The following is a 25,986-nucleotide window of genomic DNA, read 5'->3' as shown; positions in this document are numbered from 1 at the left end:
CTATCTAGGTTGGTCATAACTTTCCTTCCAAGGAGTAAGTGTCTTTTAATTTCATGGCTGCAGTCACCATCTGTAGTGATTTTGGAGCCCCCCAAAATAAAGTCTGACACTGTTTCCACTGTTTCCCCATCTATTTCCCATGAAGTGATGGGATAATAGTATTAGAAAGTACAAATATTGCATAAGCAAAAAGTAGGGGGGAAGCACACACATGTCAACATGCCGCATACTTAGTGAAAAACCTCTCTTGGAGGAGGAAATGGCAACCCACTCTAGTATTCTTGCCTGGAGAATCCTGTGGACAGAGGAACCTGGTGGGCTGCCGTCTATGGGGTCGCACAGAGTTGGACACAACTGAAGCGACTTAGCAGCAGCAGCTTGTTATCATGCTTAATATAGGGGCGTCAAGTAAAAAGAATGGGCTGCACAATTTTGGAAACTATATTGCCTTTTGCTGAAGGTTTGACGTTGCCACAATTAAAGTATATAACATATATTATTAACATATGTCATGTTTTACATTGTGATGTATCATATAGCATACAAGGAAAATACCATATAGAGTCCCATTTGATGAGACTGTGTGTATAAAAGAGACCTTACATTCTCTGGAAAATGGTTTGATTTTAAGATTTTAATGTGAAGATGTAGCTTATTAAAAATGATGGGAGGGGGATTCTATAATCATTAGATTTTTAATGAGCTGTTTTTTCTACCCTGGAACGTAAGCTGTTTTGTGAGTCTCTCCCTTCTATTTCTAGCATCCAGTTCCTAAACCTGGGTTGGGAAAAACCTCAGCATTACCTATACAGGAGGGACAGTAGAAGTGAGGAGCGGCCACAAGGTCGAGGCCGCGCAGCCGGCCGCGGGGAGCGCAGCCCGAGCCCCGCAGCGCGGACGCGCGGCCCGGAGGGCGGCCGGCGGGCCCAGCGTGCGCTCTGCCGCCCCCTGCGGGCGGCGGGGCTCAGTGCACCGGCAGAGACGTCGTCTCCACATCTTGAGAGACTTGGAAAACAGTCCAACCCAGTAAAACAAGTCCTCTCACTTTATATCATAAACATAGTGTCAACGGTCATTCGCTCCACTTCCTTACCGTGCTTGTTATTTTAAGGCTTAACCATTTTGGTGGTTTGGTAGCTGGTGGTACCTCCTTGATTTTATTTTGCCTTCTCAGGATGACTACAGTTGAGCCCTGTTCATATGTGCCAGTTGTTCACTGAAATCCCTCTTTTGGGAGATGCATACGTCAGTTTTTTTTTTACCCATTTTTCCATTGGGTTGTCTGTCTTTTCCTTACTGGTTTGAGTTCTTTAATTCTGAGTGGGAGCACTTTGTTAGATACAAGTTAAAAAAATTTTTTTCCTCATACTTGGTTTCTCTTTTCATTCTTATAACAGTATCTTTTGATGAACAGAGTTCCTCATTTCAATGTAAATGGAAATTTTACATTTATTATAAATAGGCACAATTGTAAACTTACTGTGAATTGTGAAGTCCAACTTAACAGTGTCTTCCTTCGCGGTCAGTCTTTTCTGGGTCTTGTTTAAGACATCTTGGCCTACACAAATGTTATGGATGTATTGTCCAATGCTATTTTCTAGAAGCCTTATCATTTAGCCTTTCACATTTAGATCTACCATCGACCTGAAACTGATTTTTGTGTACGTGTGACACGGGGGTAAAGATTCGTTTTTTTCTGCTGCACGATTCAGTTGACCATTGAGGAGCCACCCTTTCCTCTCGGTGCTGCCCTTGTCATGAATCAAGTGACCGTATGTGTGCCTGTGGCTCTGTTTCCAGTCTCTCACTGTCATTTGTTTATCCTTGGGCCACAGACATGTATTTCTTTTGTAATGTAACTATAATAGAAGCAAAGTCATTTTTTAAGATCCATAGTTTGTCTGCTGTTACTTCTAGCATTCCCAGCAATGTGACAGTGTCTTAATGGAGATTCCTGAGGAACTAATGTAGGTCTTTCTTTCAGAATTAAATATTAATGGGATTTACTACTACTAAAGTGCTAAAGAGCCTCTTGATGAAAGTGGAAGAGGAGAGTGAAAAGGTTGGCTTAAAACTCAACATTCAGAAAACTAAGATCATGGCATCCAGTTCCATCACCTCATGGCAAATAGATGGGGAAGCAATGGAAACAGTGAGCGACTTTATTTTGGGGGGCTCCAAAATCACTGCTGATGGTGACTGCAGCCATGAAATCAAGACACTTGCTCCTTGGAAAGAAAGCTAGGACAAACCTGGGCAATGTATTAAAAAGTAGAGACATCACTTTGCCAACAAAGGTCCTCATAGTTAAAGCTATGGTTTTTCCAATAGCCACATATGGATGTGAGAGTTGGACCGTAAAGAAGGCTGAGTGCTGAATAACTGATGCTTTTGAATTGTGGTGTTGGAGAAGACTCTTGAGAGTCCCTTGGACTGCAAGGAGATCAAACCAGTCAATCATAAAGGAAAAAAGTCCTGAATAGTCATTGGAAGGACTGATGCTGAAGCTGAAACTCCAATACTTTGGCCACCTGATGCAAAGAACGGACTCATTTGAAAAGACCCTGATGCTGGGATAGATTGAAAGCAGGAGAAGGGGACGACAGAGGATGAGATGGTTGGATGGCATCACTGACTCGATGGACATGAGTTTGAGCAAACTCCGGGAGTTGGTGATGAACAGGGAAGCCTGCTGTGCTGTAGTCCATGGGGTCACCAAGAGTTGGATACAACTGAGTGACTGAACTGACTGACTACGACTACATAGTATTTACCACGTGCCAGGTACTCTTCTAAGCAGTGTACACACATTAAACTCATTTAATCTTCCTAATAGCTCTATGAAATAGGTATAGATGAGGATGAGACGGTTGGATGGCATCACGGACTCGATGGACATGAGTTTGAGCAGACTCTGGGCGCTAAGTGAAGGACAAGGAGGCCTGGCATGCTGCAGTTCGTAGAGTCACAAAGAGTCAGACACGACTGAGCGACTGAACAACAACAGCTGAGGAAGCCATCCCAAATTACCCAACTAGTAAGTGGTGGAGCCAGGACTTGAACACAGGCAGTAGGCCCCAGAGTCTGTATTCGCAACCACTAACTACCCTTAGTTAGGTTACCCACTCCAGTACTCTTGCCTGGAAAATCCCATGGATGGAGGAGCCTGGTGGGCTGCAGTCCATGGGGTCACGAAGAGTCGGACATGACTGAGCGACTTCCTTTTCACTTTTCACTTTCATGCATTGGAGAAGGAAATGGCAACCCGCTCCAGTGTTCTTGCCTAGAGAATCCCAGGGACGGGGGAGCCTGGTGGGCTGCTGTCTATGGGGTCACACAGAGTCAGACATGACTGAAGTGACTTAGCAGCAACTTAGCAGCAGCAACTACCCTTTACTGCCTTACCGCCTCTCTTAGGCAATATATTTTCTTGTTAACATGCAACCAGGCAACAGAGGGGCAGGGGCACCAATGTCGCAGCCCCAGAGCATCAATAATACCAGAGCAATCTGGCTGTGGAAGGCCCTCTCTTGCCCCGTCCATTCAATCATTTTCTGGGGTGCTGAGTATTCATTTGAAGGCAGACTGGGAAACTTAGCTTGGCTAACTCCCCACACACCAGGGCTTGACATAAAGACCTTTAGAGACACGGCTCCTGTTTTCCTTTCCAACCGTCTCCCTCCAAAATCCCCAAATGCACTGTCCTGGGTTCTTTTATGGGAATCAGTCAGGTTCAGCACCAAGAGGAGACAGGAGAGGCTCAGGAAAATAGAGTTTATTGTACTCACAGGTCCTAGGAACAGGACCCACGCCATGCAGGGCCACGTGGGGAAGCACCAGCGCCGGTCGGGAGACAGAGACCGACGGGAGGAGCGAGGGGTGAGCCTGGGTCCTGGCCTTTATCAGTTTCTGCATTCTGCAGGAAAGGCAAGGCAGGGCAGGGTAATGACTTGGGACTGGCTAGCTCGAATCATTCCAGCAGGCCCTAGGCTAAAGGAGTTCCCTGGTTGCCTGGATTATGAAGGCAGAGGGATGCTGCTTTCTGGGGGATTAGGGCCAGATGGTGCAGGTATGGCTCTGGATTGGTGAGTTTTGCTATCAGAGGCCTGCTTCTGGCTGAGCCTTTTGCTGCCTCTAAGAATTGGCTAGTCCCAATAGGGCAGTCTCTCCCTAGCCAGGAAAAAAAAAAAAAAATTAAGATGTTAAAATGTAATATACAGAGTATTTGTAAAAAGCATAAATATACCTATTCAAACTACCTATAGTACTCAATGGCCATGTACTTCATCTCAGAGCTTATACTTTTCCTTTGACTGCACTCATCTAAACTTAGATCAAATACCACTTTGTGAGGTCAAAGCCCTGATGACCAGAAACCTAAGAGCTTTCCCCACATCACACTCTGGTGGCTGTAGCACTTTTCAGATTGCTGTAATAATTGGTTAACATGCCTGTTTCCTCTACCAATTGTCTTACCCTTCTGAGCACCTCCGGAGTGGGAATGGGAAGCAGTGTCGCTTGAATGAAAATGTAAGAGAGAAACCCTCCCTTGCAGAGATGATATTCCACTCTCTACTCCTTTTTTCTAATGTGTACCACAAAGCACACTCACAACATGGTGTAAAAGCTCCTTCTTGCCTCCTTTCATTAAAGGCTATGACATCAACCGAGGCCTCTTCCTCATTGAGGCTGGGGTGACTGAAGCAGAAGGCCCAGCATCTTCATTGGTTACTTACTGAAATCAGTAACCACAGTTTTAATATCATAGAATTTATTAGCAAGAAGGCACAAATTTCAAACTAAAGTACATAAAAATTCCAGTGTTTATGGTTATTATGTCTATCCTAATGAATTAATCGTCACAACAACTGGTAAGCAAAAGATATCATGTCCATTGTAAAGATGTGGAATGAAGCTCAAAGATGCCAAATGACTTGGTGTAAAGTCACAAAGCTAGTGAGTGACAAAGGGCAAAATTTTAATTCAAATACATAGCATCTGCTATTAAATTTGAAGCATTTTCCATTAAGCCACACTGCTCTTCCATTTATATTTATTTCCTCTCAGCTTTTATTGTCAATGTTTACAGACAACAAAAAAGTATCCGTTTACCTGTTTCATGCCTGCAAGCACTGAATTAATGGGCACTTTGAATGCTTCTCAATCTAGGTAAACAGCAGACCTTCTCAAAAGGCAGTTTGGTAGGGAAGCAGTACAAGAAGGAAGCAAACATAAACATCACATACTAGAGACTGATGTGCAGACTTCTTTTCAGGGCCTGTGCATTTCTAAGGAGGGTATGAAGCACACAGGAGCTTGTAAAGGACCTCTAGGTGAACCTAGGGTTGCTTCGTGATGAAATGACCAAGAGATTTACCAAATGTTTCCATGTAATCAGAAAAATAAGGGATATAAGATACAAAGTACAGTGGGTGGGGAGCTTCCCAAGAATCTGCCTGCCAACACAAGAGACACATGAGATGCAGGCTCGATCCCTGGGTTGAGAAGATTCCCTTGAGGAGGTAATTTCAACCCACTCCAGTATTCTTGCCTGGATAATCCCGTGGACAGATGAGCCTGGCAGGGTACAGTCCATGGGGTCACAAAAGAGCTGGACACGACTAAGCGACTGAGCACACACGCACAGTGGGTTGGACAAAAGACTACAGGTCTAGCAGAGAATTAAGCACGTGATCCCGAAGGTTAAATCATGCAATATGAACACAGGAGTCAACAATACGGGAAAACCCAAACGCACTCTTATGTACCTAACCAAAGTAAAAATAATACTGTACATAACTACTTCAAATGTCTTTTCTCTGCCTTAATTTATCAGCAGATGAGCCAACTGACCTGTTTTTTGAAATTTCCACTTACAAACATTCACATGAATATTAACTTCTCATATGTGGAATGAGAGTTGTTATTTTTTTCATAAGCTTCTGAGTAGGTGGCTTTACAAATCCAGGCTGGTATGTTTATTTATCTCTGAGCCTTTTAGAAAGGCATCTCTGTACGCTGACCCTTAAGAAAGCGGAGTTTCAGATCCTCAACTTATTAGCCTCCCCTCTCTCTCCTCAGTCATCCTCAAAGTTCCGGTAACGCTTTTAAAGAATTCGACTTCAGCAGTGGCTGGGGACACCAGATCCAGTAGTGTGTACCTAAATGCTATTTCACAAAATACATACTAAATCAAACAGGAAAGAGAAACACTAAATGCTTTATTCTATATTTTCAATTTAATAATATAAACAATATTTACATAGCAATACATTTAAGTATTTACACAGCATTAACCAGAAGGCAGAAAGAAATGTTGCTTTGGGCATTAATGACCATTATATTTGAATAAGGTGACTTTTAAGTTCATAGTATACAATGAAAAGGATTATTAAAGAGTATTTTGAAAAAAAAAATGATATCAGAGAATTATTGGCTACATAGCTCAGGCCTAAGTTTGCTTTCAATAAACCACTTTCACATAACATGATAACTTACAGTTCATCTGTTATTTATAATCTTTAAACACAATTAAAGAGCAAAAGTTTGGAAGTGCTTTTAGAATGTTGAGTAATTAAAATATATAAAAAACTATCTTGGGGGAAATGTCACATATTACAGCTCAATAATATAAATGATATTTATATATTATAGATATAAATATACTTCATGGAAACAGCATATTGACCTAATAATGCAGGGAAACAAAGGAATGAGAATGTACCATTTCACAAACTGCCTATTAATCCAATAGTGAATCAGTTCACTGCCAGAGTGAGCAACTGAGTCAGCCCACATACAATTTCAAATATCTAAGTAAACGTGAAAATATTTTCATTTATTAAACCATAAAATATGTAAAACAAAATGAACTGAAAACTAGGCTTGAACTGGAATCAATTTTTTTTTCAATGTGAGAAAATATACACAAATCTGGTTATAAAATAATCTTACAGACACAAATGATAGGGACTGTTTTGATTATCATTTAAAAAATGTTATGCTGAAAGCAATTTAGACTTTTTTTTTTTGGTCCCATTGTCAGAGCTATCTAGTTTACGAGCTGGTAAATTAAATACCATGCATAACAGGAAAACAATATTTTTCATTGTATCATATTACATATTCACAAAGCAAGTTTATGTTTCTATGAGTTTTAAAAATAAATCTTCCTGTAGATTAAAAAACAAATAAAAATAGAATAATTTTGTATTACAAGTTTTAAAAAATACGGCAAACTAACTTGATAATCATGACCTTTTTTTTGCCATGATTATAATTGTCTTTATCTATTCAATAAATTAAATCAGGAATCTTTGATCCACCAGTGTTTTGGATGCCAAATTCTTCTGTCCTACTGCATTACGAATAAATCTAAAAATCTGAAAAAAAAAAAGTAAAAACAATTCAGAGGGAAAATACATATAAAGGAAATTAAATGTGTATGTCAGTTAAAATATCTAAATTAAACTAGCCAATTCTTGCAACTATTTATTTTCATGTATCAGACACCTGAATTCCATGGTGATATACAAAACTATTTCAAGACTATCATCTTTCATAATACTGAAGCAGCGTATGTCCCTATTCAGAATATGTTTTAATAAATTAATACAAATTCCCTTATGTTCATAAGAATATACTTTTAAATATTTGGCAAGACAAGTTTCCCCTAGCTCTAAAATCTATGGAAATATCAAAAGAACTGTTATGAACAAAATTTGTTCATAATTCTAGATCTCTATCAAGAACTAACCCATCATAAACACTAACTGATACACTACTTTGACCTAAGTGGGGAACATGTGGGTGATACGAATGCTAACATTTCTAGAACAAACTTGGCTTTTCTTGAAGTCTCCGTTTCAGGTTCCACACTGATCCACGCAGCTGTTTTTCATCCAAGCAGGCAGGTGATGTGTGAATTGAAAGTTACACTGGCTGACCCCTGAGCTAGATCTCAGAGTTTGCCTTTTTGTAATGGTAACATCTGGTGCAGATGGTAAATGCGATTCTAATTCTGCTCAATGCTGGCATCTAAGAGAGAAAGGTAACTTAAATGTCTTCCTACTGGATTTTTTTCACATTTGCTCAAGCAACTTATGCCCTCCACGAGTCCTTGGTATTTCACTCACTCTGAAGGACAGTGTAGAATGAACTTCGTTGAAATGTTTTTCCTTTCTTTGGCAGGGCTAATCAAATTCTAAATCTTTATAAATTCTGAGTGAAAGTAGACAATGTTACTCTCTGCAATAAAAATAAATATCTACTTCTCACATATTTCTCTTCAAAGAAATCCACAAAAAATTCTTAAATTTACCTCTTGCTGTAGGTATGTAAGGAAGGCTGCTAAAATAAAATTTTGGCAAGCCAAATCCACAACACAGAAGAACATCAGATCATAAATAAGAAGAGTAGCTTCATTTCCATAATACAGAACACTGCTGAAAGAATATCCTTCATCTATTAAAAAAAAAAAAGGCAATTTAGAAGATGTAAATTAGAAATTAAAAATAGAATAATAAACATGTGATAAATTTCTGGTGATAAAACTTGGATATTTAAAAACAACTAGTTACTATAATAGTCCATGGCTATTATATGTCAATTATACTTGAATTTTAAAAAAAGAAAAAATACTTCATGACTTATAAAAAATAAACAAGGGGTATTATATTTGCTAATATAAAAGGTTAACCAAGGAAAGCAGTTTTATCATTTGCGGCAAAAGCTTGATAACTGTTACTAATTTAAGTATACAGTCTATATTTTTCAATGACCAGGTAATGAATGTCCTTTCTCTATTTGTTTATATAACTAAAGGTTAAAGAATCTTAGAAAAATTCTTGAAGATTAAATTTAAAAAGCAAAACACACTCTCTTGTACAGCAGAGCATTGTAAATAAAAACACAGCATTGTAAATCAACTATACTTCAGTTTTTTTTTTTTAAGGCAAAACAAAACCAGCAAGGACTAGAAGAGTGTGTTACAATTTAAGGTTCTGCTCTGAGACCTCTTTTCACTCTCCAAGCGGGGGGGGGGGGGGGTCATCCTTTTGGGGATGTGAACACCCTTTTAAGATTCTAATGAAAGGTACAGACCCTTTCACAAGAGGCAGTGGGGAAAGCACACACATATGATTCTTGCACACAATTTCAGGGAGGGCCAGAGCCTCTTCAGCGATGCAGCGGCCCACGAACACCCAGTTAGGACCCTTGTTTTTATACAAGAGGGCATCTGGCTTGCTTATAACACTCTTTTTTGATCAGGATACTAGGTACAGGAATATATTCAGTTTGTGAAAATTCACTGAGCATTAAGCTATATCCTTACAAGATGCGCACTTGTGTACATATACTTGTACACATATTCTAACAAACAAGCCAGCTCTGTAGACTTCCTGGGCAATCTTTCACTGCTGTTGCTCCAGCAATGGCCTCCTCTGATGAGACTTCCCAACCTACTGTGCGCCTTCCCTTTCCCCTCAGATCCAGTCCCCCAGTCCCTTACATTTAATGGCTGACTGGACATCTCTTCCGAGATGTCCCAAAGGTACCACAGGACACCACATACTCAAGACCAAACTCATCCTCTTCCCCTCACAACCTGACCCTCCACCCGCACTCCATGTCTCGGCGAAGGGTGGCACCACCGCCAGCCACCTCGTCAAGCTGGAACGCCCCATCATTTTTAACTGTTCTTTCCCTCCTACCCCTGCTTTCCCTTAACATTTCTGGCCATCTCTTCCTCTTTATCCCCATCACTACTGCCTTTGCTCATATTCTCATTTCCCAACAGAGATGAAGATGGCGATGATGACTGTATTATTATTATTAGAAATGGTAACAACATCACTTTACTGAGTGCCCACCCACACCAGGTTCTTTACCCAATGATTACACATACGTAAACACAACAACCTTTAGAAGGTTATACTTTACAGAAGTTTAATAATTAAAGTTCAGAAAGGAAAACAACTTTCTCAAGTTCACAAAACTAGGAGATTTCAAACCCAAGACCAGAAGACTCTGAAAGCTATATTCTTAATGACTAAGTTATATTATTATAGTCTTGCATCTGTTTAACTCCTGTCAAAATAATTCTTCAATTAATGAATCAGATATGAAGGCTTTCTGATGACATCCATGTTCATTAGAAGTGGTTTCCAAATTATTCTGATCATGTATCCCTATCAGAATAAGACGTTGAGCATGCATCTCATAATAGGCATAGTTTATGAATTACTACTACATATAATTTTTAAAATATATAAATTAAGAATGATGAAATTGCAAATATACAAATAGACATTTTAATATTTTCTTCTCATACCTTCATGGAGCAACCAGTGCATGTCCTGTAGGACAAAACATTTTTAAAAAATGTTTTTGAAAACAAGTGCTCTACAGATAAAATAAAGCAAAATTCCTTAAGGTGTCAGACAAGGCCTTTGGGATTCGGTCTCTGCCCTCTTTATCATTCATGCACTCTCTCACTCCATTCCAGGCTTCCATCATAAAGTTTGTTAAGTACATAATGCTCTTTCCCCCTTCTGCACAAATGTCTTCACCTCTCTTCCCTGGACCCTCCTGTTTAACAACTAACTTATTTTTAAGACCCAGTTCAAACTTCACCATGTTGTCACCTGGCTTCACTCTGCATCTAGCTAAGTTTCCTTTTCACACCCAGTATAACTCGTGTCTGCAACACACTTCTATCCCAGCATCACTCCAGTCATCCATCACATGCCTACGTCCCACAATCTGCTATCAAGATGCCCAAGGGAGGGACCATTGGTCTGTGTATCCCAGGACTGGCACAACATGTGCTTCTCAATAACAGGGTGAGTGATATCCAGGCCAGGATACTGGGTATAGCATACCATTTCCATTCTTCCAAGCCACACACACGGTTATTAACATATATATTTAAAGTGACATATATACTTTCTTTTTAATGATAAAATAACCATTTTAGTCACTATTCCTGTCATACATATGTGCCATTTTTAAGAAGCTGGATAAAATGAAAACTTAAGATAAATCATAAACATTATTCTTCTTTAAATGTTTCATAAGTGTGCCACTGAATGAATATTTCAATACATAAACTTTTATGTATTTGTTTTACTATCTCTTCCATGTGTACAGCTGATTTTAAAATTCAGCTTCATTTTTTACTTTTTTGTAGAATAATTATCTTGTATATATATATTTCTTCCTACATGACCTATAATAAAATGGGACATAGAAAACTCCTATAATTCCTTGAAGTTTACTAAGTTTACTAGATAAAGGCATAAAATCAAAAGAAAATAACTACAATTATGTTCTTTCAAGCTTGGGAAATAAAAATAAAGTTCAGCAAAGGCATTTGAAGGATACCATTGTAAAAGATGCTTTTTTCCATTGGTTCCATGAATTCCATTCCAAGAATTCTTTCAAGAAGCAATTTATCTTTTATAAAGTAGTCCATTTCCTTATGAACCTAATAGAAAAAATAAGAGTCATTTGAAAATAGCAGTGAAATAAATGCTTCCCAATTTTTAAAAAATCAGAAGGAAAGAAAAATAAAAATGAAAGTACCCAAAGAAAATTTTTGGGTTTGGTTCTTCAAAGTCAATTTATTACACTGGACTTTATAACAAAATTCTCTTTAAGAATGTTTTAAATTTTAAACGCTGATAGTAGTACTTAGGGCTAGATGTACTGAAAATCAGTTTATAACGAGCTTTTCATGAATACAACCATAGCATATTTCTACAATAAATAATTGATATTTGGTAACTAACAAAATTCCAGTATAGACATATTTTAAGGTAATCATCATGCTAATAGACATGTAAAAATCTCGTTTTAATTTTACATAACCCAACTCCATCCACAAAGTATTAATTTTTTCAGCCAAAACAGTATTAGTTTTTACAGCAAAACAACCAACCAACCAACCAACCCCACAAGGGTTCTAAGTTCATTGACTCGGTTGACAGAAGAAATAACTGACATTCCCGGTTACCCTTTTAAATACTGCATTTTGACTCTAGCTTAAAAATAAATGATGATACATACATGATCGATGAAAGAGCCAAGAAATTTATTCATAGTATGATATGCTTTTACACTCTGCTCAAAAGTACTTCCTGAGGAACTCAATAGTCTAGCAGGGCCATTTTTCTAATGTGAAAAAGAGACAAGGGTAAATGAAATAAGCCTTACATTCTCGGTATCTAAATAACACGAAATATTGAGAAAATATATCTGCATTGTAGTTATACAAACCCTTGTTAGTGTCTCATGAATTCTGTCATAGTGTTGCCTCATCTGGCTAGAAATTGCAATCTGAAAAGTCTGACCATCTGTATTAGGTACCAAACCTCTTTGGCTACATAAATTTTCCTGAAAAGTTAAAAAAATTTATGTTAAGATCAAGATAATAAAAATTCTGCCTATCTTAAAAAGAAGATGCAATATTTACTATTATAAGACTTGGAAGCCAACTGAAGTTGTACGGAAACTCTATTGAGACAAAGCAATCGTAATAGCACCCAAGGTTCACTGCGCTCCAGGTCTTACTCATTTCTACTTCATCATACTCCTGTGCAGCTGGCTTTAGTCCTCCCTACTTAAAAAAAACTCCTACTAAGTTCACCATATATTGATAGTCTTAGCTTTCTTTATAATCAATTTATTGCTCTTGAACAAATGATAAAAAAGTCTAGTCTTAGAATTAGCAACTTTTATAAATGGTCTTTTTTTGTTCTCTAAACACTGAATACACTTCCTCAATTAATTTCACTAAAAAGGTAGTGATACATGACCAATGGTTAATGTTACAGATCAGATATCTACTGCAAGTCTCTTTGACATAACTTGATTCCTGAGGACCATATGTCTGTAACATTTTACCCTACCCTCGACCTAGCCAATTCTCATAGATGCTTCACGGTTCAGTTTAAGTATTCTTGCCTCCGTTCTTAACTTTATTTGGCTACTCTGGAGCCTAACATTCTCCTCCTTTGTCTAAACCTAAGCTGCAAACATGACACTTGGTTTTCTACTGACTTAAAGGCAGTCTATGTGTAGTGAATTTCTTTATAAAAAAACAAAAATTCTGATTATAGAGAATTTACAAAATACAGAGAAATACAAAAAGAAAAAAATTCATCTAGAATTGCACCACCAAGAGATACCAGTATTTTAAGGTATTTCATTAGTTGTTGTCTAGGCATATACAGAGATGGTATAAAATCTGGATCATATTGATTTCTTTTTCACATAACATTATATTCTGAGCAACTCTTGGGATCATTAAATGTTCTATAAAACATGAGTTTTAATGTTTACCTAAGGTTTCACTGTTATGGCAGAAAGTGAAGAGGAACTAAAAAGCCTCTTAATGAAAGTGAAAGTGGAGAGTGAAAAAGCTGGCTTAAAGCTCAACATTCAGAAAACGAAGATCATGGCATCTGATCCCATCACTTCATGGGAAATAGATGGGCAAACAGTGGAAACAGTGTCAGACTTTATTTTGGGGGGCTCCAAAATCACTGCAGATGGTGACTGCAGCCATGAAATTAAAAGATGCTTACTCCTTGGAAGAAAAGTTATGACCAACCTAGATAGCATATTCAAAAGCAGAGACATTACTTTGCCAACAAAGGTCCATCTAGTCAAGGATATGGTTTTTCCAGTGGTCATGTATGGATGTGAGAGTTGGACTGTGAAGAAAGCTGAGCACTGAAGAATTGATGCTTTTGAACTGTAGTGTTGGAGAAGACTCTTGAGAGTCCCTTGGACTTGCAAGGAGATCCAACCAGTCCATTCTAAAAGAGATCAGCCCTGGGATTTCTTTGGAAGGACTGATGTTAAAGCTGAAACTCCAGTACTTTGGCCACCTCATGAGAAGAGTTGACTCATTGGAAAAGACTCTGATGCTGGGAGGGATTGGGGGAAGAAGGGGACAACAAAGGATGAGATGGCTGGATGGCATCAGTGACTGTGAGTCTGAGTGAACTCTGGGAGTTGGTGATGGACAGGGAGGCCTGGCGTGCTGCGATTCATGGGGTCGCAAAGAGTCGGACACGACTGAGCGACTGAACTGAACTGAACTGAAGGTTTCACTGTAAAGATAAGCCAATTTACTTAATATTCTTTCATTTTTATGTATTCTTTGTCCTTATAAATAACCCGTGATAAAGATCCTGAACATAATCACTTATTCACATTGTTATTTCCTTTAGTTAGATTCATAGAATCAGTAATTTGAAGATAATGAACTCTCAGAAAGCTCTTGGTATATACTGTTAAATGCTTTCCAGCAGGTTTATGAAAATGTATCCTAAGATCAGTGCCCATTACACTCTGCCCTTGATGCTACTAAGTATTAGGTTTTTAAAATAAAATTTGGTAATTTGAAGAAAATAAATGTTATTTTCACATTCATTTCCTCCACAATTTGTGAGTTTAATATTTTTAGAGGTTTTTAGTCTATTCTGTTATTTACTTATTTTAAAAAATCTTTTTGTCATTGAAGAGATTTTTTTTTTTTTTTTGCTTGCTTGTTTTGTTTTTTTTTCTTGGCTGTGCTCGTGTGACAGGCAGAATCTTAGTTTCCCAACCGGGGTCAAACCAGTCCCCCTGCAAAGGAAGCATGGAGTCTTAACCACTGGATTGCCAGGGAATTCCCTCTATTAAGCTTTTAACTTAGTTTGCTTATTGATTTATATGATTTTCAGTATTATAATCAATATCTTTGTCATATTTACTATGGAAATTTTACCCTACATCTTTTATCTATATAATTGTGGCTATATAAGTGTTCTACACATTAATAAATATTAATAAATAATATTCTATACAATAAATAATACTTTGATATTTTCTCTATTTTATGCTTTGTCATCTCCTAAACTGAAATATTCTTTTCTAGGTTTTCACAGTTTGATTTTTAAAATTTAACTCTTCAATCCAGGTATAATTTCTCACAGTTAACCAACTGATTCAGTTCAATGTATTAAATAAATTGTTCCTCTAAAAAATGCTTACTCCTTGGAAGGAAAGTTATGACCAACCTAGATAGCATATTCAAAAGCAGAGACATTACTTTGCCAACAAAGGTCCGTCTAGTCAAGGCTATGGTTTTTCCAATAGTCATGTATGGATGTGAGAGTTGGGACTATAAAGAAAGCTGAGCACCGAAGGATTGATGCTTTTGAACTGTGGTTTTGGAGAAGACTCTTGAGAGTCCCCTGGACTGCAGGGAGATCCAACCAGTCCATCCTAAAGGAAATCAGTCCTAGGTGTTCACTGGAAGGACTGACGTTGAAGCTGAAACTCCAATACTTTGGCCACCTGATGTGAAGAACTGACTCATTTGAAAAGACCCTGATGCTGGGAAAGATTGAGGGCAGGAGGAGAAGGGGATGATAGAGGATGAGGTGGTTGGATGGCATCCCCGATGCAATGGACGTGGGTTTGTGTAGACTCTGGCAACTGGTTATGGACAGGGAGGCCTGGTGTGCTGTGGTTCATGGGGTTGCAAAGAGTCGGACATGACTGAGCGACTGAACTGAACTGAGACGTTATGACTATGTTTTAAATTCTTGCAAGTCACAGGTATAGTCTGTTAATCAATAAATCCTCTTGGTTTTTCCTCTTAAGTACATATTTTTCTTTTTGAAATTTTCTTATGGAAGTTTTCTAAAATATATAGTAGAGAGAACAGTGAACCATCCATCACTCAACTTCAACAATTACTGTTTTACCAATTTTGTTTCATCTATCTTCCTAACTTTTTTTTTAAAGCAAACTCCAGATACAATGTCATTTCATTTGCAAATTAGTATCTCTAACCAATAAGACCTTGAAAAAAAAGCTATTTTCACACCTAATAAAATTGATCTTTCCTTAATATAATTTAATATTTAGCCCATTAAATCGCCAAGATTTTTTCCAAAGGTTTTTTTTTTTAATTTGATGGTTGGCTCTTTGAATCAGGATCCAAGTCTACACGTTGTATTTGATTTTTTTTTTTTTCCCACTTAAAATTAACATCTAACAACTTTCTTCTACCACCACCATCACTCCTCCTTTTCTTTTCATGCCTCTCATTTGTTGGGGACACTGGGTCATTTATCTTATGAGACATCCTAACATTCTGCATCTGGCTAAACACTTCTGTGGTATTACTTATTTTGTCTCTCTATCCCCTCTATTTACTGTAAACTAGAGACTTGATTTCCTGTTAGAGCTAGAGGCTTGATTACATTCAGGCTCAATTTTCTTAGGCAAGAGTATTTCATGGGTGATATTAGGTACTCCTCACTGCATCATAACAGGAAGTACATCATGTCAGTCTTCCTAATTTTTTCATGTTGTAAGATTGAGCCAGTGTGTTTAGATAATGTCAACCTGATTATAAAGTTCCCTGTTATCCTTCATTTAATTGTTTTAGCATCCATTGATGATTGTAGCCTATATACATTAATTCATTAGTCAATACAAAATGGTAATTTTCTAACTTAGAATTCTTTTACTTGCTTCCATTAGGAAGATCTTTCCCTCGTGAACTATTCAGTTTACCTTGAAATACACTCCATAAAGGAACTGCAGGATGATATGTGATTCGTTCTCTTTTAATGTTCAGGGTAATGAGTCGATATTCTAGCAACTTTTAAAAGTAATCAATGAGGATTTTTTTAAAATACTACTACAAATCCCAGATTATGAAAACCTCTCAGCTTAAAAAAAACAAAAAAGATGTAAAATATACCGCTTCTCTTTTAAGATTCATATTCATTTCTTCCATATTAGTATCAGCATGCCCATGTACTGATCTACCATGGATGTAGTAGCCAAAACATCTGTGGGATAACAGAAACACTGATATCTATAAAAAGAGAAGGACCAGTTAGCAATTCATCTGCAAAACAATAAAAATTAAGTTCTTCTTGAAATTGCTTCCTTTCTCTCAAAACAATGAGAGTTGAATTCTTAGACAACATAAAAAGGGAATAATAAGGTAATAAAGGATAATGAGGTTATTTTTAAAAGTAGATGGAAAAGAGACTTTAGACACTTCCAAGAAAAGAAGAAACAGGATTGATACATGAAAACCTTTCAGGGATTTCAGGCTGAGTCAACTATTTGGTAGCATAAGGGATTTATAATTAAGAAGTTGCAAATAGAGAAGGAAAATTTAAGACAGCAAATATTAAACTTGTAGCTCATTATAACCATCTCTGGAATTAACCACCAGTGGAAATCAGACTAAAAATCCAATCATACCAAATCACTTTTAAAGCCTCTTTTAATGTACTCATGACCTTTAAAAAGAGAGAAATAACAGTTGCAAGATAAAGTCAGAAAGTACTTACATTACTCATACAGCACAAATCAACAAACTGTCGAATTTTATCTTCTATAAATCTCTCATAGAAGACAGCAAAGAACACAATCTGAAACATTAAGCCAAGTTCATGCTTATTAGATTTTAGGATTTAATTTTCTCTTATAGCCACAGTATAGTAAGAAAAACTAAGTTCCAAACAAGAACATAGGGGCCAATAATGATTCCTGTGGGATAAAATCCTACTTAGCAATTCCTATTCTTCTGTCAAAGGAAGAGTGTTTTGGAATTCTGTTAAGATTCACTGAGGGGGCTTATTTTGAATTTAAAAACTTTTCTGTGTCATTAAAATAAGATAGGACAAACACAGGGAGAGGAAGTAAGGGGCTTTGAAAACCTTAGGATAAACCAATGCATTATGGCCAGTTTAGGTCTAGTTCTGCAATTCTGCTCATCTCCTAAATTCCAAAGTCTACTAGAGAAACTGCTTGCTTTTCAAATTAATCTCTGATAGAGTAGCATATAAAAAGCATATGTCAAGTTTTGTGTTTCAACTACAGATAGTGTGTTAAACATTCAGATGGAATGGTTTCAGGTGTTTTCTTAGATTTAATAATACTGCAAAGGGAAGTTATATAAATCAAAAGAGAAGAGTTTACACTGTAGAGCTTAGATATCCTTCAGAGAAAGACAGCACTTCCTAACCACCCTATTCAAAGCTGTCCCCACTCCCAACTTTCCTCCCCCTTACCTCCCTCTTCTTGCTATCTCATCTGCCTGCTGACGCTCTTCACAGCACTCGTCACAACTTGTAACTTGTTCCTGTTAGAGCGTATCTTTTGGCTCACCAGTGCCTCCCACATAAAATATACTCAGATATGGGAATTAATACATAAATGAATGTACAGCAGCTGAATACTGAAAACCCTTTCCTAAATAAACTACGCATGTATTTTAAAGCTCTTTTAAATGACATGAAAAACAGTAACACAGTTTAAAAACTAGGAGAAACCACTTAAAAATTGAAGAAGCTGGGCTGGGGAGTGAATAATAAAACCTAACCTTATGAGAATCAAGACGCGTTTGTACAGACAAATTTATGGAACTGCTAAAAGTCAACTCCTTTAACCTTTCAGGTTAAAGGAACTCTTAAGGATGCATAAACACTGATAATCTGAGGATGTGACCATGGAGAGACATACATCTCTATCAAATGACAGCAGAGTGGAAAACAAAAATGAGGTTAGACAGCAGTGCCCAGGACGGCTAGCTGCTGCTCCAGTGAGCCTTTCCCCTCTCTCCTCGGGACAGCCCCCTTGTGTGGGCACGCTGCTGCCCAGCGGACAGTGCGGGGAGGAGTGGCCATGTGACCAAGTTCTGGCCAAGGAGAGGTCGAAGACACTTCTGAAAAGGCTCTCAAGGAGGAGGGGGTGAGCGGTCATCACACTCCCCGGCTCAGCCGGCACTCCAGTCTGCAGGGAGGACCAGCCCCCGCCCCGCACAGCCCCCAAGCTGGGGCCCTTGCCCCATTCCCGCCCACTCACCCCGTCATGCCCGATCATCTGGACTCACTGCTCACACTCAAGGATTATAAGGGCCAGACACTAACTGAACACATGTTTCAGGATCTAACTCTTTTCTACGGCACTTGGATTTATCTATGGGTATGTGGCTCAACAGTCTGGGTGGGCTACATAATTATGGCAGGATTTGCCTTATTGCATTTGCTGATGTTTCCTTCATGGCCCATTTATCGCCGACACCCCCTCAAGGGGTTACCTGTTTGAGACTCCGGCACACAAGACAAGAAACCAGGGGAAAAAGAAAATTAAGAGGCATGCTAAAAATAATTGATAGGGGTTTTCACGGCTCAGCTTTACTACTTCACCTGCTTGTTTCATGTGAAATGAGCTAAACAGTTTTCATACCTAAAATACGAGCTAAAAACCACCTATGCTCAGCTATATACAGATTCTGTTCTCCCTGTGTTTTACTTCCCAATTAGGTTTTGATTTATAAAACTTTTAGACTTTCTTTTCACAATCTTCCTCTGAAATGCAGAAAACACAAGTATGCAGAGTTTCTGCAGGTCTATAAAATAAGGAAGAACAAATGCCTCATAAATGATAATTTAACTACTAAAGATTCATAATTCATTATGGGTAGTTAAGCTGTTGTAATGTTTTCAATTAAAATTCATAGTGGGGGAAAAAAAAAAAGAGGAAAGGGTGAGGTCTTCTCCTTTGGTTCACACCTGCAATCCCATCAGACATTATGGACCATGAGGTGACCTTAGAGGTCAAGTCCTGAAGGGCAAAGCAGAACAACAGGCCTCCAGGTCTGACAGCAGCCACCCTGCTGGGCCTGCACTGCTGACCCCTACTCTTCTTTCTCATGAGACAGAGAAAAGCTACTTTCATTACAGGCCCTGTCAGTCTGGGTTTTTTTTTTTAGTTGTTGTACTCAACCAATATGAAAAGCTTCAGATGGTATTCCTTTAAATTCTCTGCTGCTGCTGCTGCTAAGTCGCTTCAGTCGTGTCCAACTCTGTGCGATCCCACAGACGGCAGCCCACCAGGCTCCCCTGTCCCTGGGATTCTCCAGGCAAGAATACTGCAGTGGGTTGCCATTTCCTTCTCCAATGCATGAAAGTGAAAAGTGAAAGTGAAGTCGCTCAGTCGCGTCCGACTCTTAGCGACTACATGGACTGCAACCTACCAGGCTCCTCCGTCCATGGGATTTTCCAGGCAAGAGTACTGGAGTGGGGTGCCATTGCCTTCTCCACATCTAGATAAATCTGATCTGCTCACAAAAACTGCATTAGTGACATACAGTGACAAACAACAGTCACTGTCACTGCTGTATGTCACCAGGGATTCCCTGGTGGCTCAGCTGGTAAAGAATCTGCCTGCAGTGTGGGAGACCTGGGTTCGATCCCTGGGTTGGGAAGATCCCCTGGAGGGGAATAGCTACCCACTCCAGTGTTCTGGCCTAGAGAATTCCATGGACTGTACAGTCCATGGAGTCACAAAAAGTCAGACACTACTGAGCAACTTTCACGTAAGTTATATCTCAATAAAACTGAAAGGGAAAAAAAAATCAAACCCCGTATTATTTTAATCTAATTTTATTTCAAATCCTAATTTCTGTTTGTCTTTCTTCTGTGATTGTCAAACTATCCCTCACTAGCTCTATTCTGCAGCTTTAAGTTTGAACAACTCTTAACAATGACACCTAGATCCAATTCTGTAGGAATTTGGGGACTTCAATTCCAAAATCTTTTAAAATTCAGTTTTTAAGGCAAATATAAGCTCTCCAGTTTATAGGCAGTCCCACCTTCCTTTGCTTATATAAAAGTTAAAGAAATCTTAAACTGAAAGGCTTTTCCCACTCATTGGAGTGTCTGTAAGCAAGAGAAAGAAATGCAGAGACTAGAGTTAGTTAAGTGCTGTAGCTCCTGCTTCTCTCTTTTTCCTTTCATTCTTTTTCTTTTTCTTTTTTTAGCTATAAGAAGATAAAGGAAATAAGCATAGCAAAGATCCTCTGCTAGAGCCGTGGATCCTCAGATTTATTTTTACTTTCAGCTATTTCAATTACTATTTCAAAGAAAATTTCAGCAGGGGTACTGGTAATTTGAGTGAGATTTAATGATATATAAATGAATGTAAACAAAATGTTAGTTTTCAAAAGCAAAGACTGAGGGTACCTTAGCATTTCCTATCATTATATATAAACTAAATCCTGCAGACTCTGAAAGACCCTTCAGAGCCCCACTACTGATAAGAAATGAAATCTGAAATCAGATTGCCTGAGTTCAAATTTCTGTTCTTCTGGTTTCTTTTTCTTTTTTTGTTCTGCTGATTTCTAATTGTTCTGGGTTCAAATTCCAGTTCTGCTCATTTCTAATTGATTTCTAATATAATATTTGGGCAAATATTTAACCTTTCTGTGCCACCACATCCTCATCTATAAAATGAGGATATTTAAAAGAATCTATCTCTGAGGGCTATTAAGTAAGTTCATTTGTGTAATGCAATTAACACAGTGCCTAGATTAGCATACTATGTAAGAAATTAGCTATTTGCTATCTTTATTATTAATACATTGACCCAATGGACTGTAGCCTGCCAGGTTCCTCCATCCATGGGATTTCCCAGGCAATAATACTGGAGTGGGTTGCCATTTCCTTCTCCAGGGCATCTTCCCAACCCAGGGATTGAACCTGGGTCTCCTGCATTGCAGGCAGACTCTTTGCCGTCTGAGTCACCAGGGAATCTTTATTATTGTTCTTGTCACCTTCTTTATACTATAGAAATCCTGTTGTGGTCAACAGCTGACGATCAGTATATAAACAGAATTAAAAATATAGAGAGGTAATGTTACTTAAAAGTATAATTTCTGTTACCTGTATAAGTCCAATGACCAGCCAAAGAGCAGAAGACACCGCATATCTCAAAATGCGGCTGTAAGGAGCTATGTAGCTAGGTGGGCTTCTGGAAAGACTAGAGGATGAGTCCATTAATGCTAAGTTCTTGAATCCTACAACCTTAAATAAAAAGAACAAAATAATTTTAAAAGATATGAATAAAGAAAACCCTTGTAGTCTGAAAATGAGACACTTCTCTCTACTCCTTCCCTTGAAAAACTTAAGTATTCAAGTTTGTACAAACAGTAGAAAATCTAGATAAAAATAATTATCCAGTATTTTAATTATAAAGTATTTAATACAAAATTTTAGTTAGTCCATTAGGTAGTCTCTTCAATATGACTCAAGGCCAGTTCAGTTCAGTTGCTCAGTCATGTGTGACTCTTTGAGACCCCGTGGACTGCAGCACACCAGGCCTCCCTGTTCATCACCAACTCCTGGAGCTTGCTCAAACTCATGTCCATCGAGTTGGTGATGCCATCCAACCATCTCATCCTCTGTCATCCCCTCCAACTCAAGGCCAAATATAACTTTATTATCATATACACTGACAAAGCTTAAAAATTTCTGTCAAAAAAATAAAGCTGTGGCTCAGCTGGTAAAGAATCCGCCTGCAGTGTGGCAGACCTGGGTTAGATCCCTGGGTTGGGAAGATCCCCTGGAGAAGGGAAAGGCTACCCACTCCAGTATTCTGGCCTAGAGAATTTCATAGACTATAGTCCATAGGGTAGCAAAGAGTCGCACACAACTGAGCAACTCTCACTTTCACTTTCAGTAAACTGCCAATGAACAACCAGCAATCCATGCCAGGCACTACGCAAAATACTTTTATACTTTACAACACTATCTTCCGAAATGCCTTTTGAGGAAGATATCATGTTATACTCACCTCTATGCTTTCTACTCTCATCGATTAAAGGCTCTGGAAAGTTTTATGGCAAAGGAAGTTACATGACTTTATGGAATCCAGTATTTTCCAAACTTAGTTGATTATAAAATGACTTTCTCACACAATCCCTTTTAAGCTTTAAAAAACAGGACTATAAGTAAGTTTTTGAGATAGTGTTCTTATGTCCCAGAGACACACACTTTCTTCTAGGTTCAGAAAATGGAAGGAAGGAGAAAAGCAAGAAAGAAGGAAAAAGGAAGGCAGACAAACAAAGGAGTCCAACAAAATTTATATCAAACCTTACTTAAGCAGTTAGTTCTAGAGAAAATCTGTTACTTATACAGTTTCCATATTTCAGTCTCATATTCAGTTCTGAATACTTCCTTTGATAATTCTACCCAGGTCCATCAAGTAACTGTAAAGGGATCATAAGCATGTACCCATTCACTGTGTGTTGTTAGGCTGTAGCCCCAAATCCTAACACAGGACATGGTCCTTAGTAGGTGTTCAAGGACAGAAAGTAGAATGGTGGTTCCAGGTCTGGGGAGAGGGGAAAAGACGAGTACAGAGTTTTAGTTTTGCAAGATGAAGAGTTCTAGAGATGGACTGTACGACAATACGAGTGTACTTAACAGTACTGAACTGTACACTTATAATGATAAATTTCATGTTATGTGTATTTTTTAAAGGCTCAATAATAATAATATTTTAAACTTTAGAAAACTCACTGACAGGAAAACTTAGCTGGAATTACATTAAATTAACATTTATGAGGTACCCATAAGTTGCATACAATTATATCAAATAGTTTATACCTCCAAAAGGAAGAGGACAGTAAGTACTTGAAAGAGTGGGTTAATTTTTCTCACAGTCTGAATTTCATTCCATTCATTTGCCACAAAATAAGTTCTCCATATGCTTACAGGAACAGTAGCACTCCGAACACCACCCTCACCTGGTTGGGGAGATAAAATGAGTAAAACGTTTCACCTTCTCTGCTTTACAATGGTGGAAAAAGAAACTTGGTACAAATGGTTACTTTCATTACCTTCAACAGCTTTAAGAACCTTTCCTTTAGGCCGCTCCCAATCGATAAAGAATATGTCTATGGTAATCTGGGAGATGAGCTTATGCAAAAATTGCAGAGCCTGAAAATGACAAAAAAACACCTTAAAGTATTGGCATGAAGTCTGCTCATGAAACCAACACTGATTCTTTAAGAACCAAACATCTGAAATCACAAGAAGATATATGGGGCTTCCCAGGTGGCTCAAATGGTAAACAATCTGCCTGCAATGGGGGAGACTCAGGGTCAACCCCTGGGTCAGGAAGATCCCCTGGAGAAGGGAATGGCAACCCACTCCAGTATTGCTGCAGAGAATCCCATGGACAGAGGAGCCTGGCGGGCTATGGTCCATGGAGTCGCAAAGAGTCAGAGCGACGAACATTTTCACTGTAAGTTTCACAAGTGACAAAGTCATCATACCATCAGGGGCTCACCAGAAACTCATCATAGAACAGTCACCAAATTCACAGACTTTTTACAGACATATTAATTTCACCTTTCCTCCTTCTGTCTTTCTCAGAAATAGGAATATGAAAGTAGACATGCTACCTCCCTCCTCACACAGGGATCTTGCATACATGACTCTCTTTCCCAAGGTTTCCAAAAGCCTTTAACTTCTTTATAAGGAAAGGTATCTCCAACTGTCATTTGTTTGTCCTATTGAAAGTTTTAGGATGCTCTTACTGCCTTTTTCTCTATTTCTACTATTAAGATTTCTGATGAAAAAAAAAAATCCCTTTTCATTTACAGAATATGTTTAAACTGAGGCTTCTTCCGAGAAGGTGCATTATTGATCAAACAAGGTTAAAAATCTAAGTATGGGATGATTCCTCTCTTCCTGGGGCTCACAGGTTAGTGGGAAAATAGTCACTTAATAATCACAACACAACTGGATGAGATGTATGGCAGAGGCACGTGAAGAGCGTCACATCCCCTGAAAGAACAGTGAAGCAGGGAGGGGGGCTCCCATGGGAAGAGGAGGAAAGGAACGTGGAGGCAGAGAAGCAATGCTAAGAGTTCAGCGCTTTAGCCAGCGCGGTACCGTTCACTCTTGATTAACAGTCTACATTAAATAATAAACAATTACTTAAGGCAGATCTTCAGAATGAGATACCTATTATAAATAAATGCAGACTTCCTAGTAAAATAGAACAATTCATACTTTCTTCTAAAATTAAACTAAATTTTACACCAAAGATTTTGAAAGCATTTTAACTCTGAAGATTTACATGCTTATTAGCAGACTTTTTTCTTTTTAAGCAGACATTTAAAATTCAGTAACCTGTGCTCTGAAACTTACCTTCAGAGCAAAACCACATCGCACATAAGTAACAAAACGTTCTTCTTGAGCTGGCACTGGTAGCAAAACAGAGACAGACTTCTGTGCCTGGGATGAAAATTACACTGCTAAGTATGAACGCACATAGTTTTTACGAGGCACAAGTTATAACCCAAAGAAAGCATAGAATAAACACAACACGCTCAGGGAATGGTGAGTTTAGCACTTGCCCCAATACTCTTGATTAGAAACACCCTCAAGTAAAAACAGTTGCTTTATAAAGAGAGCTTACAAGTTATTCAGGTTGTGGCACTAAGGTAAAATTCAGAAAATCACTTACTTTAAAGAAAATAAGCCAGTAAAGACCTGTTCCTACAGTGATGATAAAGAAAACATTGGCCAGATCACCAGCATAGTAAAACAAGAATTTCGTAACTGTCTGCAATTTAAAAAGAGAATCAGAGCTGTTATAGACTCAATCCATTTATACTACTTTAATAACATATTATTATTAATAACATTATTATCAACCCAGTTTCTCAAGCTTGAAGTCTTATTTCATGTATCCATGGATCAGTCAGAAGGACTGACTGCAGCCACTTCCTAGATACCTTTTGATCCATTTCCAATAACTTCTATCTTATTCAACCCTTCTCATCTTTCACCAACTAAGAACTTTAGAACCGCTTTCTACTTTTCTTCAAGTTTGGAGTCCTTCTCCCCAACGTACCCTCCATATTACCATCAGAATTGGCTTTCTAAAATGTAAATTGGACTGTGTCACTCTCTTTCTTAAAAATGTACAGTGATGCCTCATTAAAATGTAAATTCCTGATCAACAAGGTCCTTTACAACCTAGGCCAAAATTAAATTTTAGCCTCATTTGTCAGTTCCAACAACTTGTTCAATAATTAACCACTCCACACATTAATCCCAAATGTTTTGGGAATGAAATGAGTATTATTTCAACAGATATTCT

The 25,986-nt window shown here is 38.2% G+C and overlaps 1 protein-coding gene and 1 pseudogene across 5 annotated transcripts in view; one reads left to right on the top strand and one right to left on the bottom strand.

Annotated features, from left to right (window-relative positions):
• Window positions 1–6,201: 6,201 nt before the first annotated feature.
• The window catches only part of TMEM67 (transmembrane protein 67), a 45,272-nt gene continuing 25,487 nt past the window's right edge, over window positions 6,202–25,986 (bottom strand). For 3 of the 5 annotated variants that reach the window (XR_006544829.2, XR_006544830.2, XR_006544831.2), the window contains 13 exons: window positions 25,348–25,446; window positions 25,029–25,115; window positions 23,711–23,810; window positions 23,478–23,617; window positions 21,753–21,893; window positions 17,376–17,456; window positions 16,772–16,888; window positions 12,280–12,396; window positions 12,070–12,174; window positions 11,386–11,488; window positions 8,321–8,463; window positions 7,827–8,037; window positions 6,202–7,382 (listed from right to left, as the gene is read on the bottom strand). Coding sequence is in view for 2 of the 5 variants with exons in the window: in XM_044928531.2 (XP_044784466.2) it covers window positions 7,302–7,382; window positions 8,321–8,463; window positions 11,386–11,488; window positions 12,070–12,174; window positions 12,280–12,396; window positions 16,772–16,888; window positions 17,376–17,456; window positions 21,753–21,893; window positions 23,478–23,617; window positions 23,711–23,810; window positions 25,029–25,115; window positions 25,348–25,446 (1,314 nt within the window). In the remaining 3 variants the exon portion in view is untranslated. The remainder of the gene's footprint in view (window positions 7,383–7,826; window positions 8,038–8,320; window positions 8,464–11,385; window positions 11,489–12,069; window positions 12,175–12,279; window positions 12,397–16,771; window positions 16,889–17,375; window positions 17,457–21,752; window positions 21,894–23,477; window positions 23,618–23,710; window positions 23,811–25,028; window positions 25,116–25,347; window positions 25,447–25,986) is intronic. The other 2 variants (XM_044928531.2, XM_006055175.4) reach the window with 1 other exon arrangement.
• On the top strand, window positions 18,699–19,201 carry LOC123329424 (annotated as a pseudogene).

The sequence above is a fragment of the Bubalus bubalis genome, chromosome 15, assembly GCF_019923935.1.
Source record: "Bubalus bubalis isolate 160015118507 breed Murrah chromosome 15, NDDB_SH_1, whole genome shotgun sequence".
NCBI lineage: Eukaryota > Metazoa > Chordata > Mammalia > Artiodactyla > Bovidae > Bubalus > Bubalus bubalis.
This window is presented reverse-complemented; position numbering and strand designations above follow the sequence as displayed.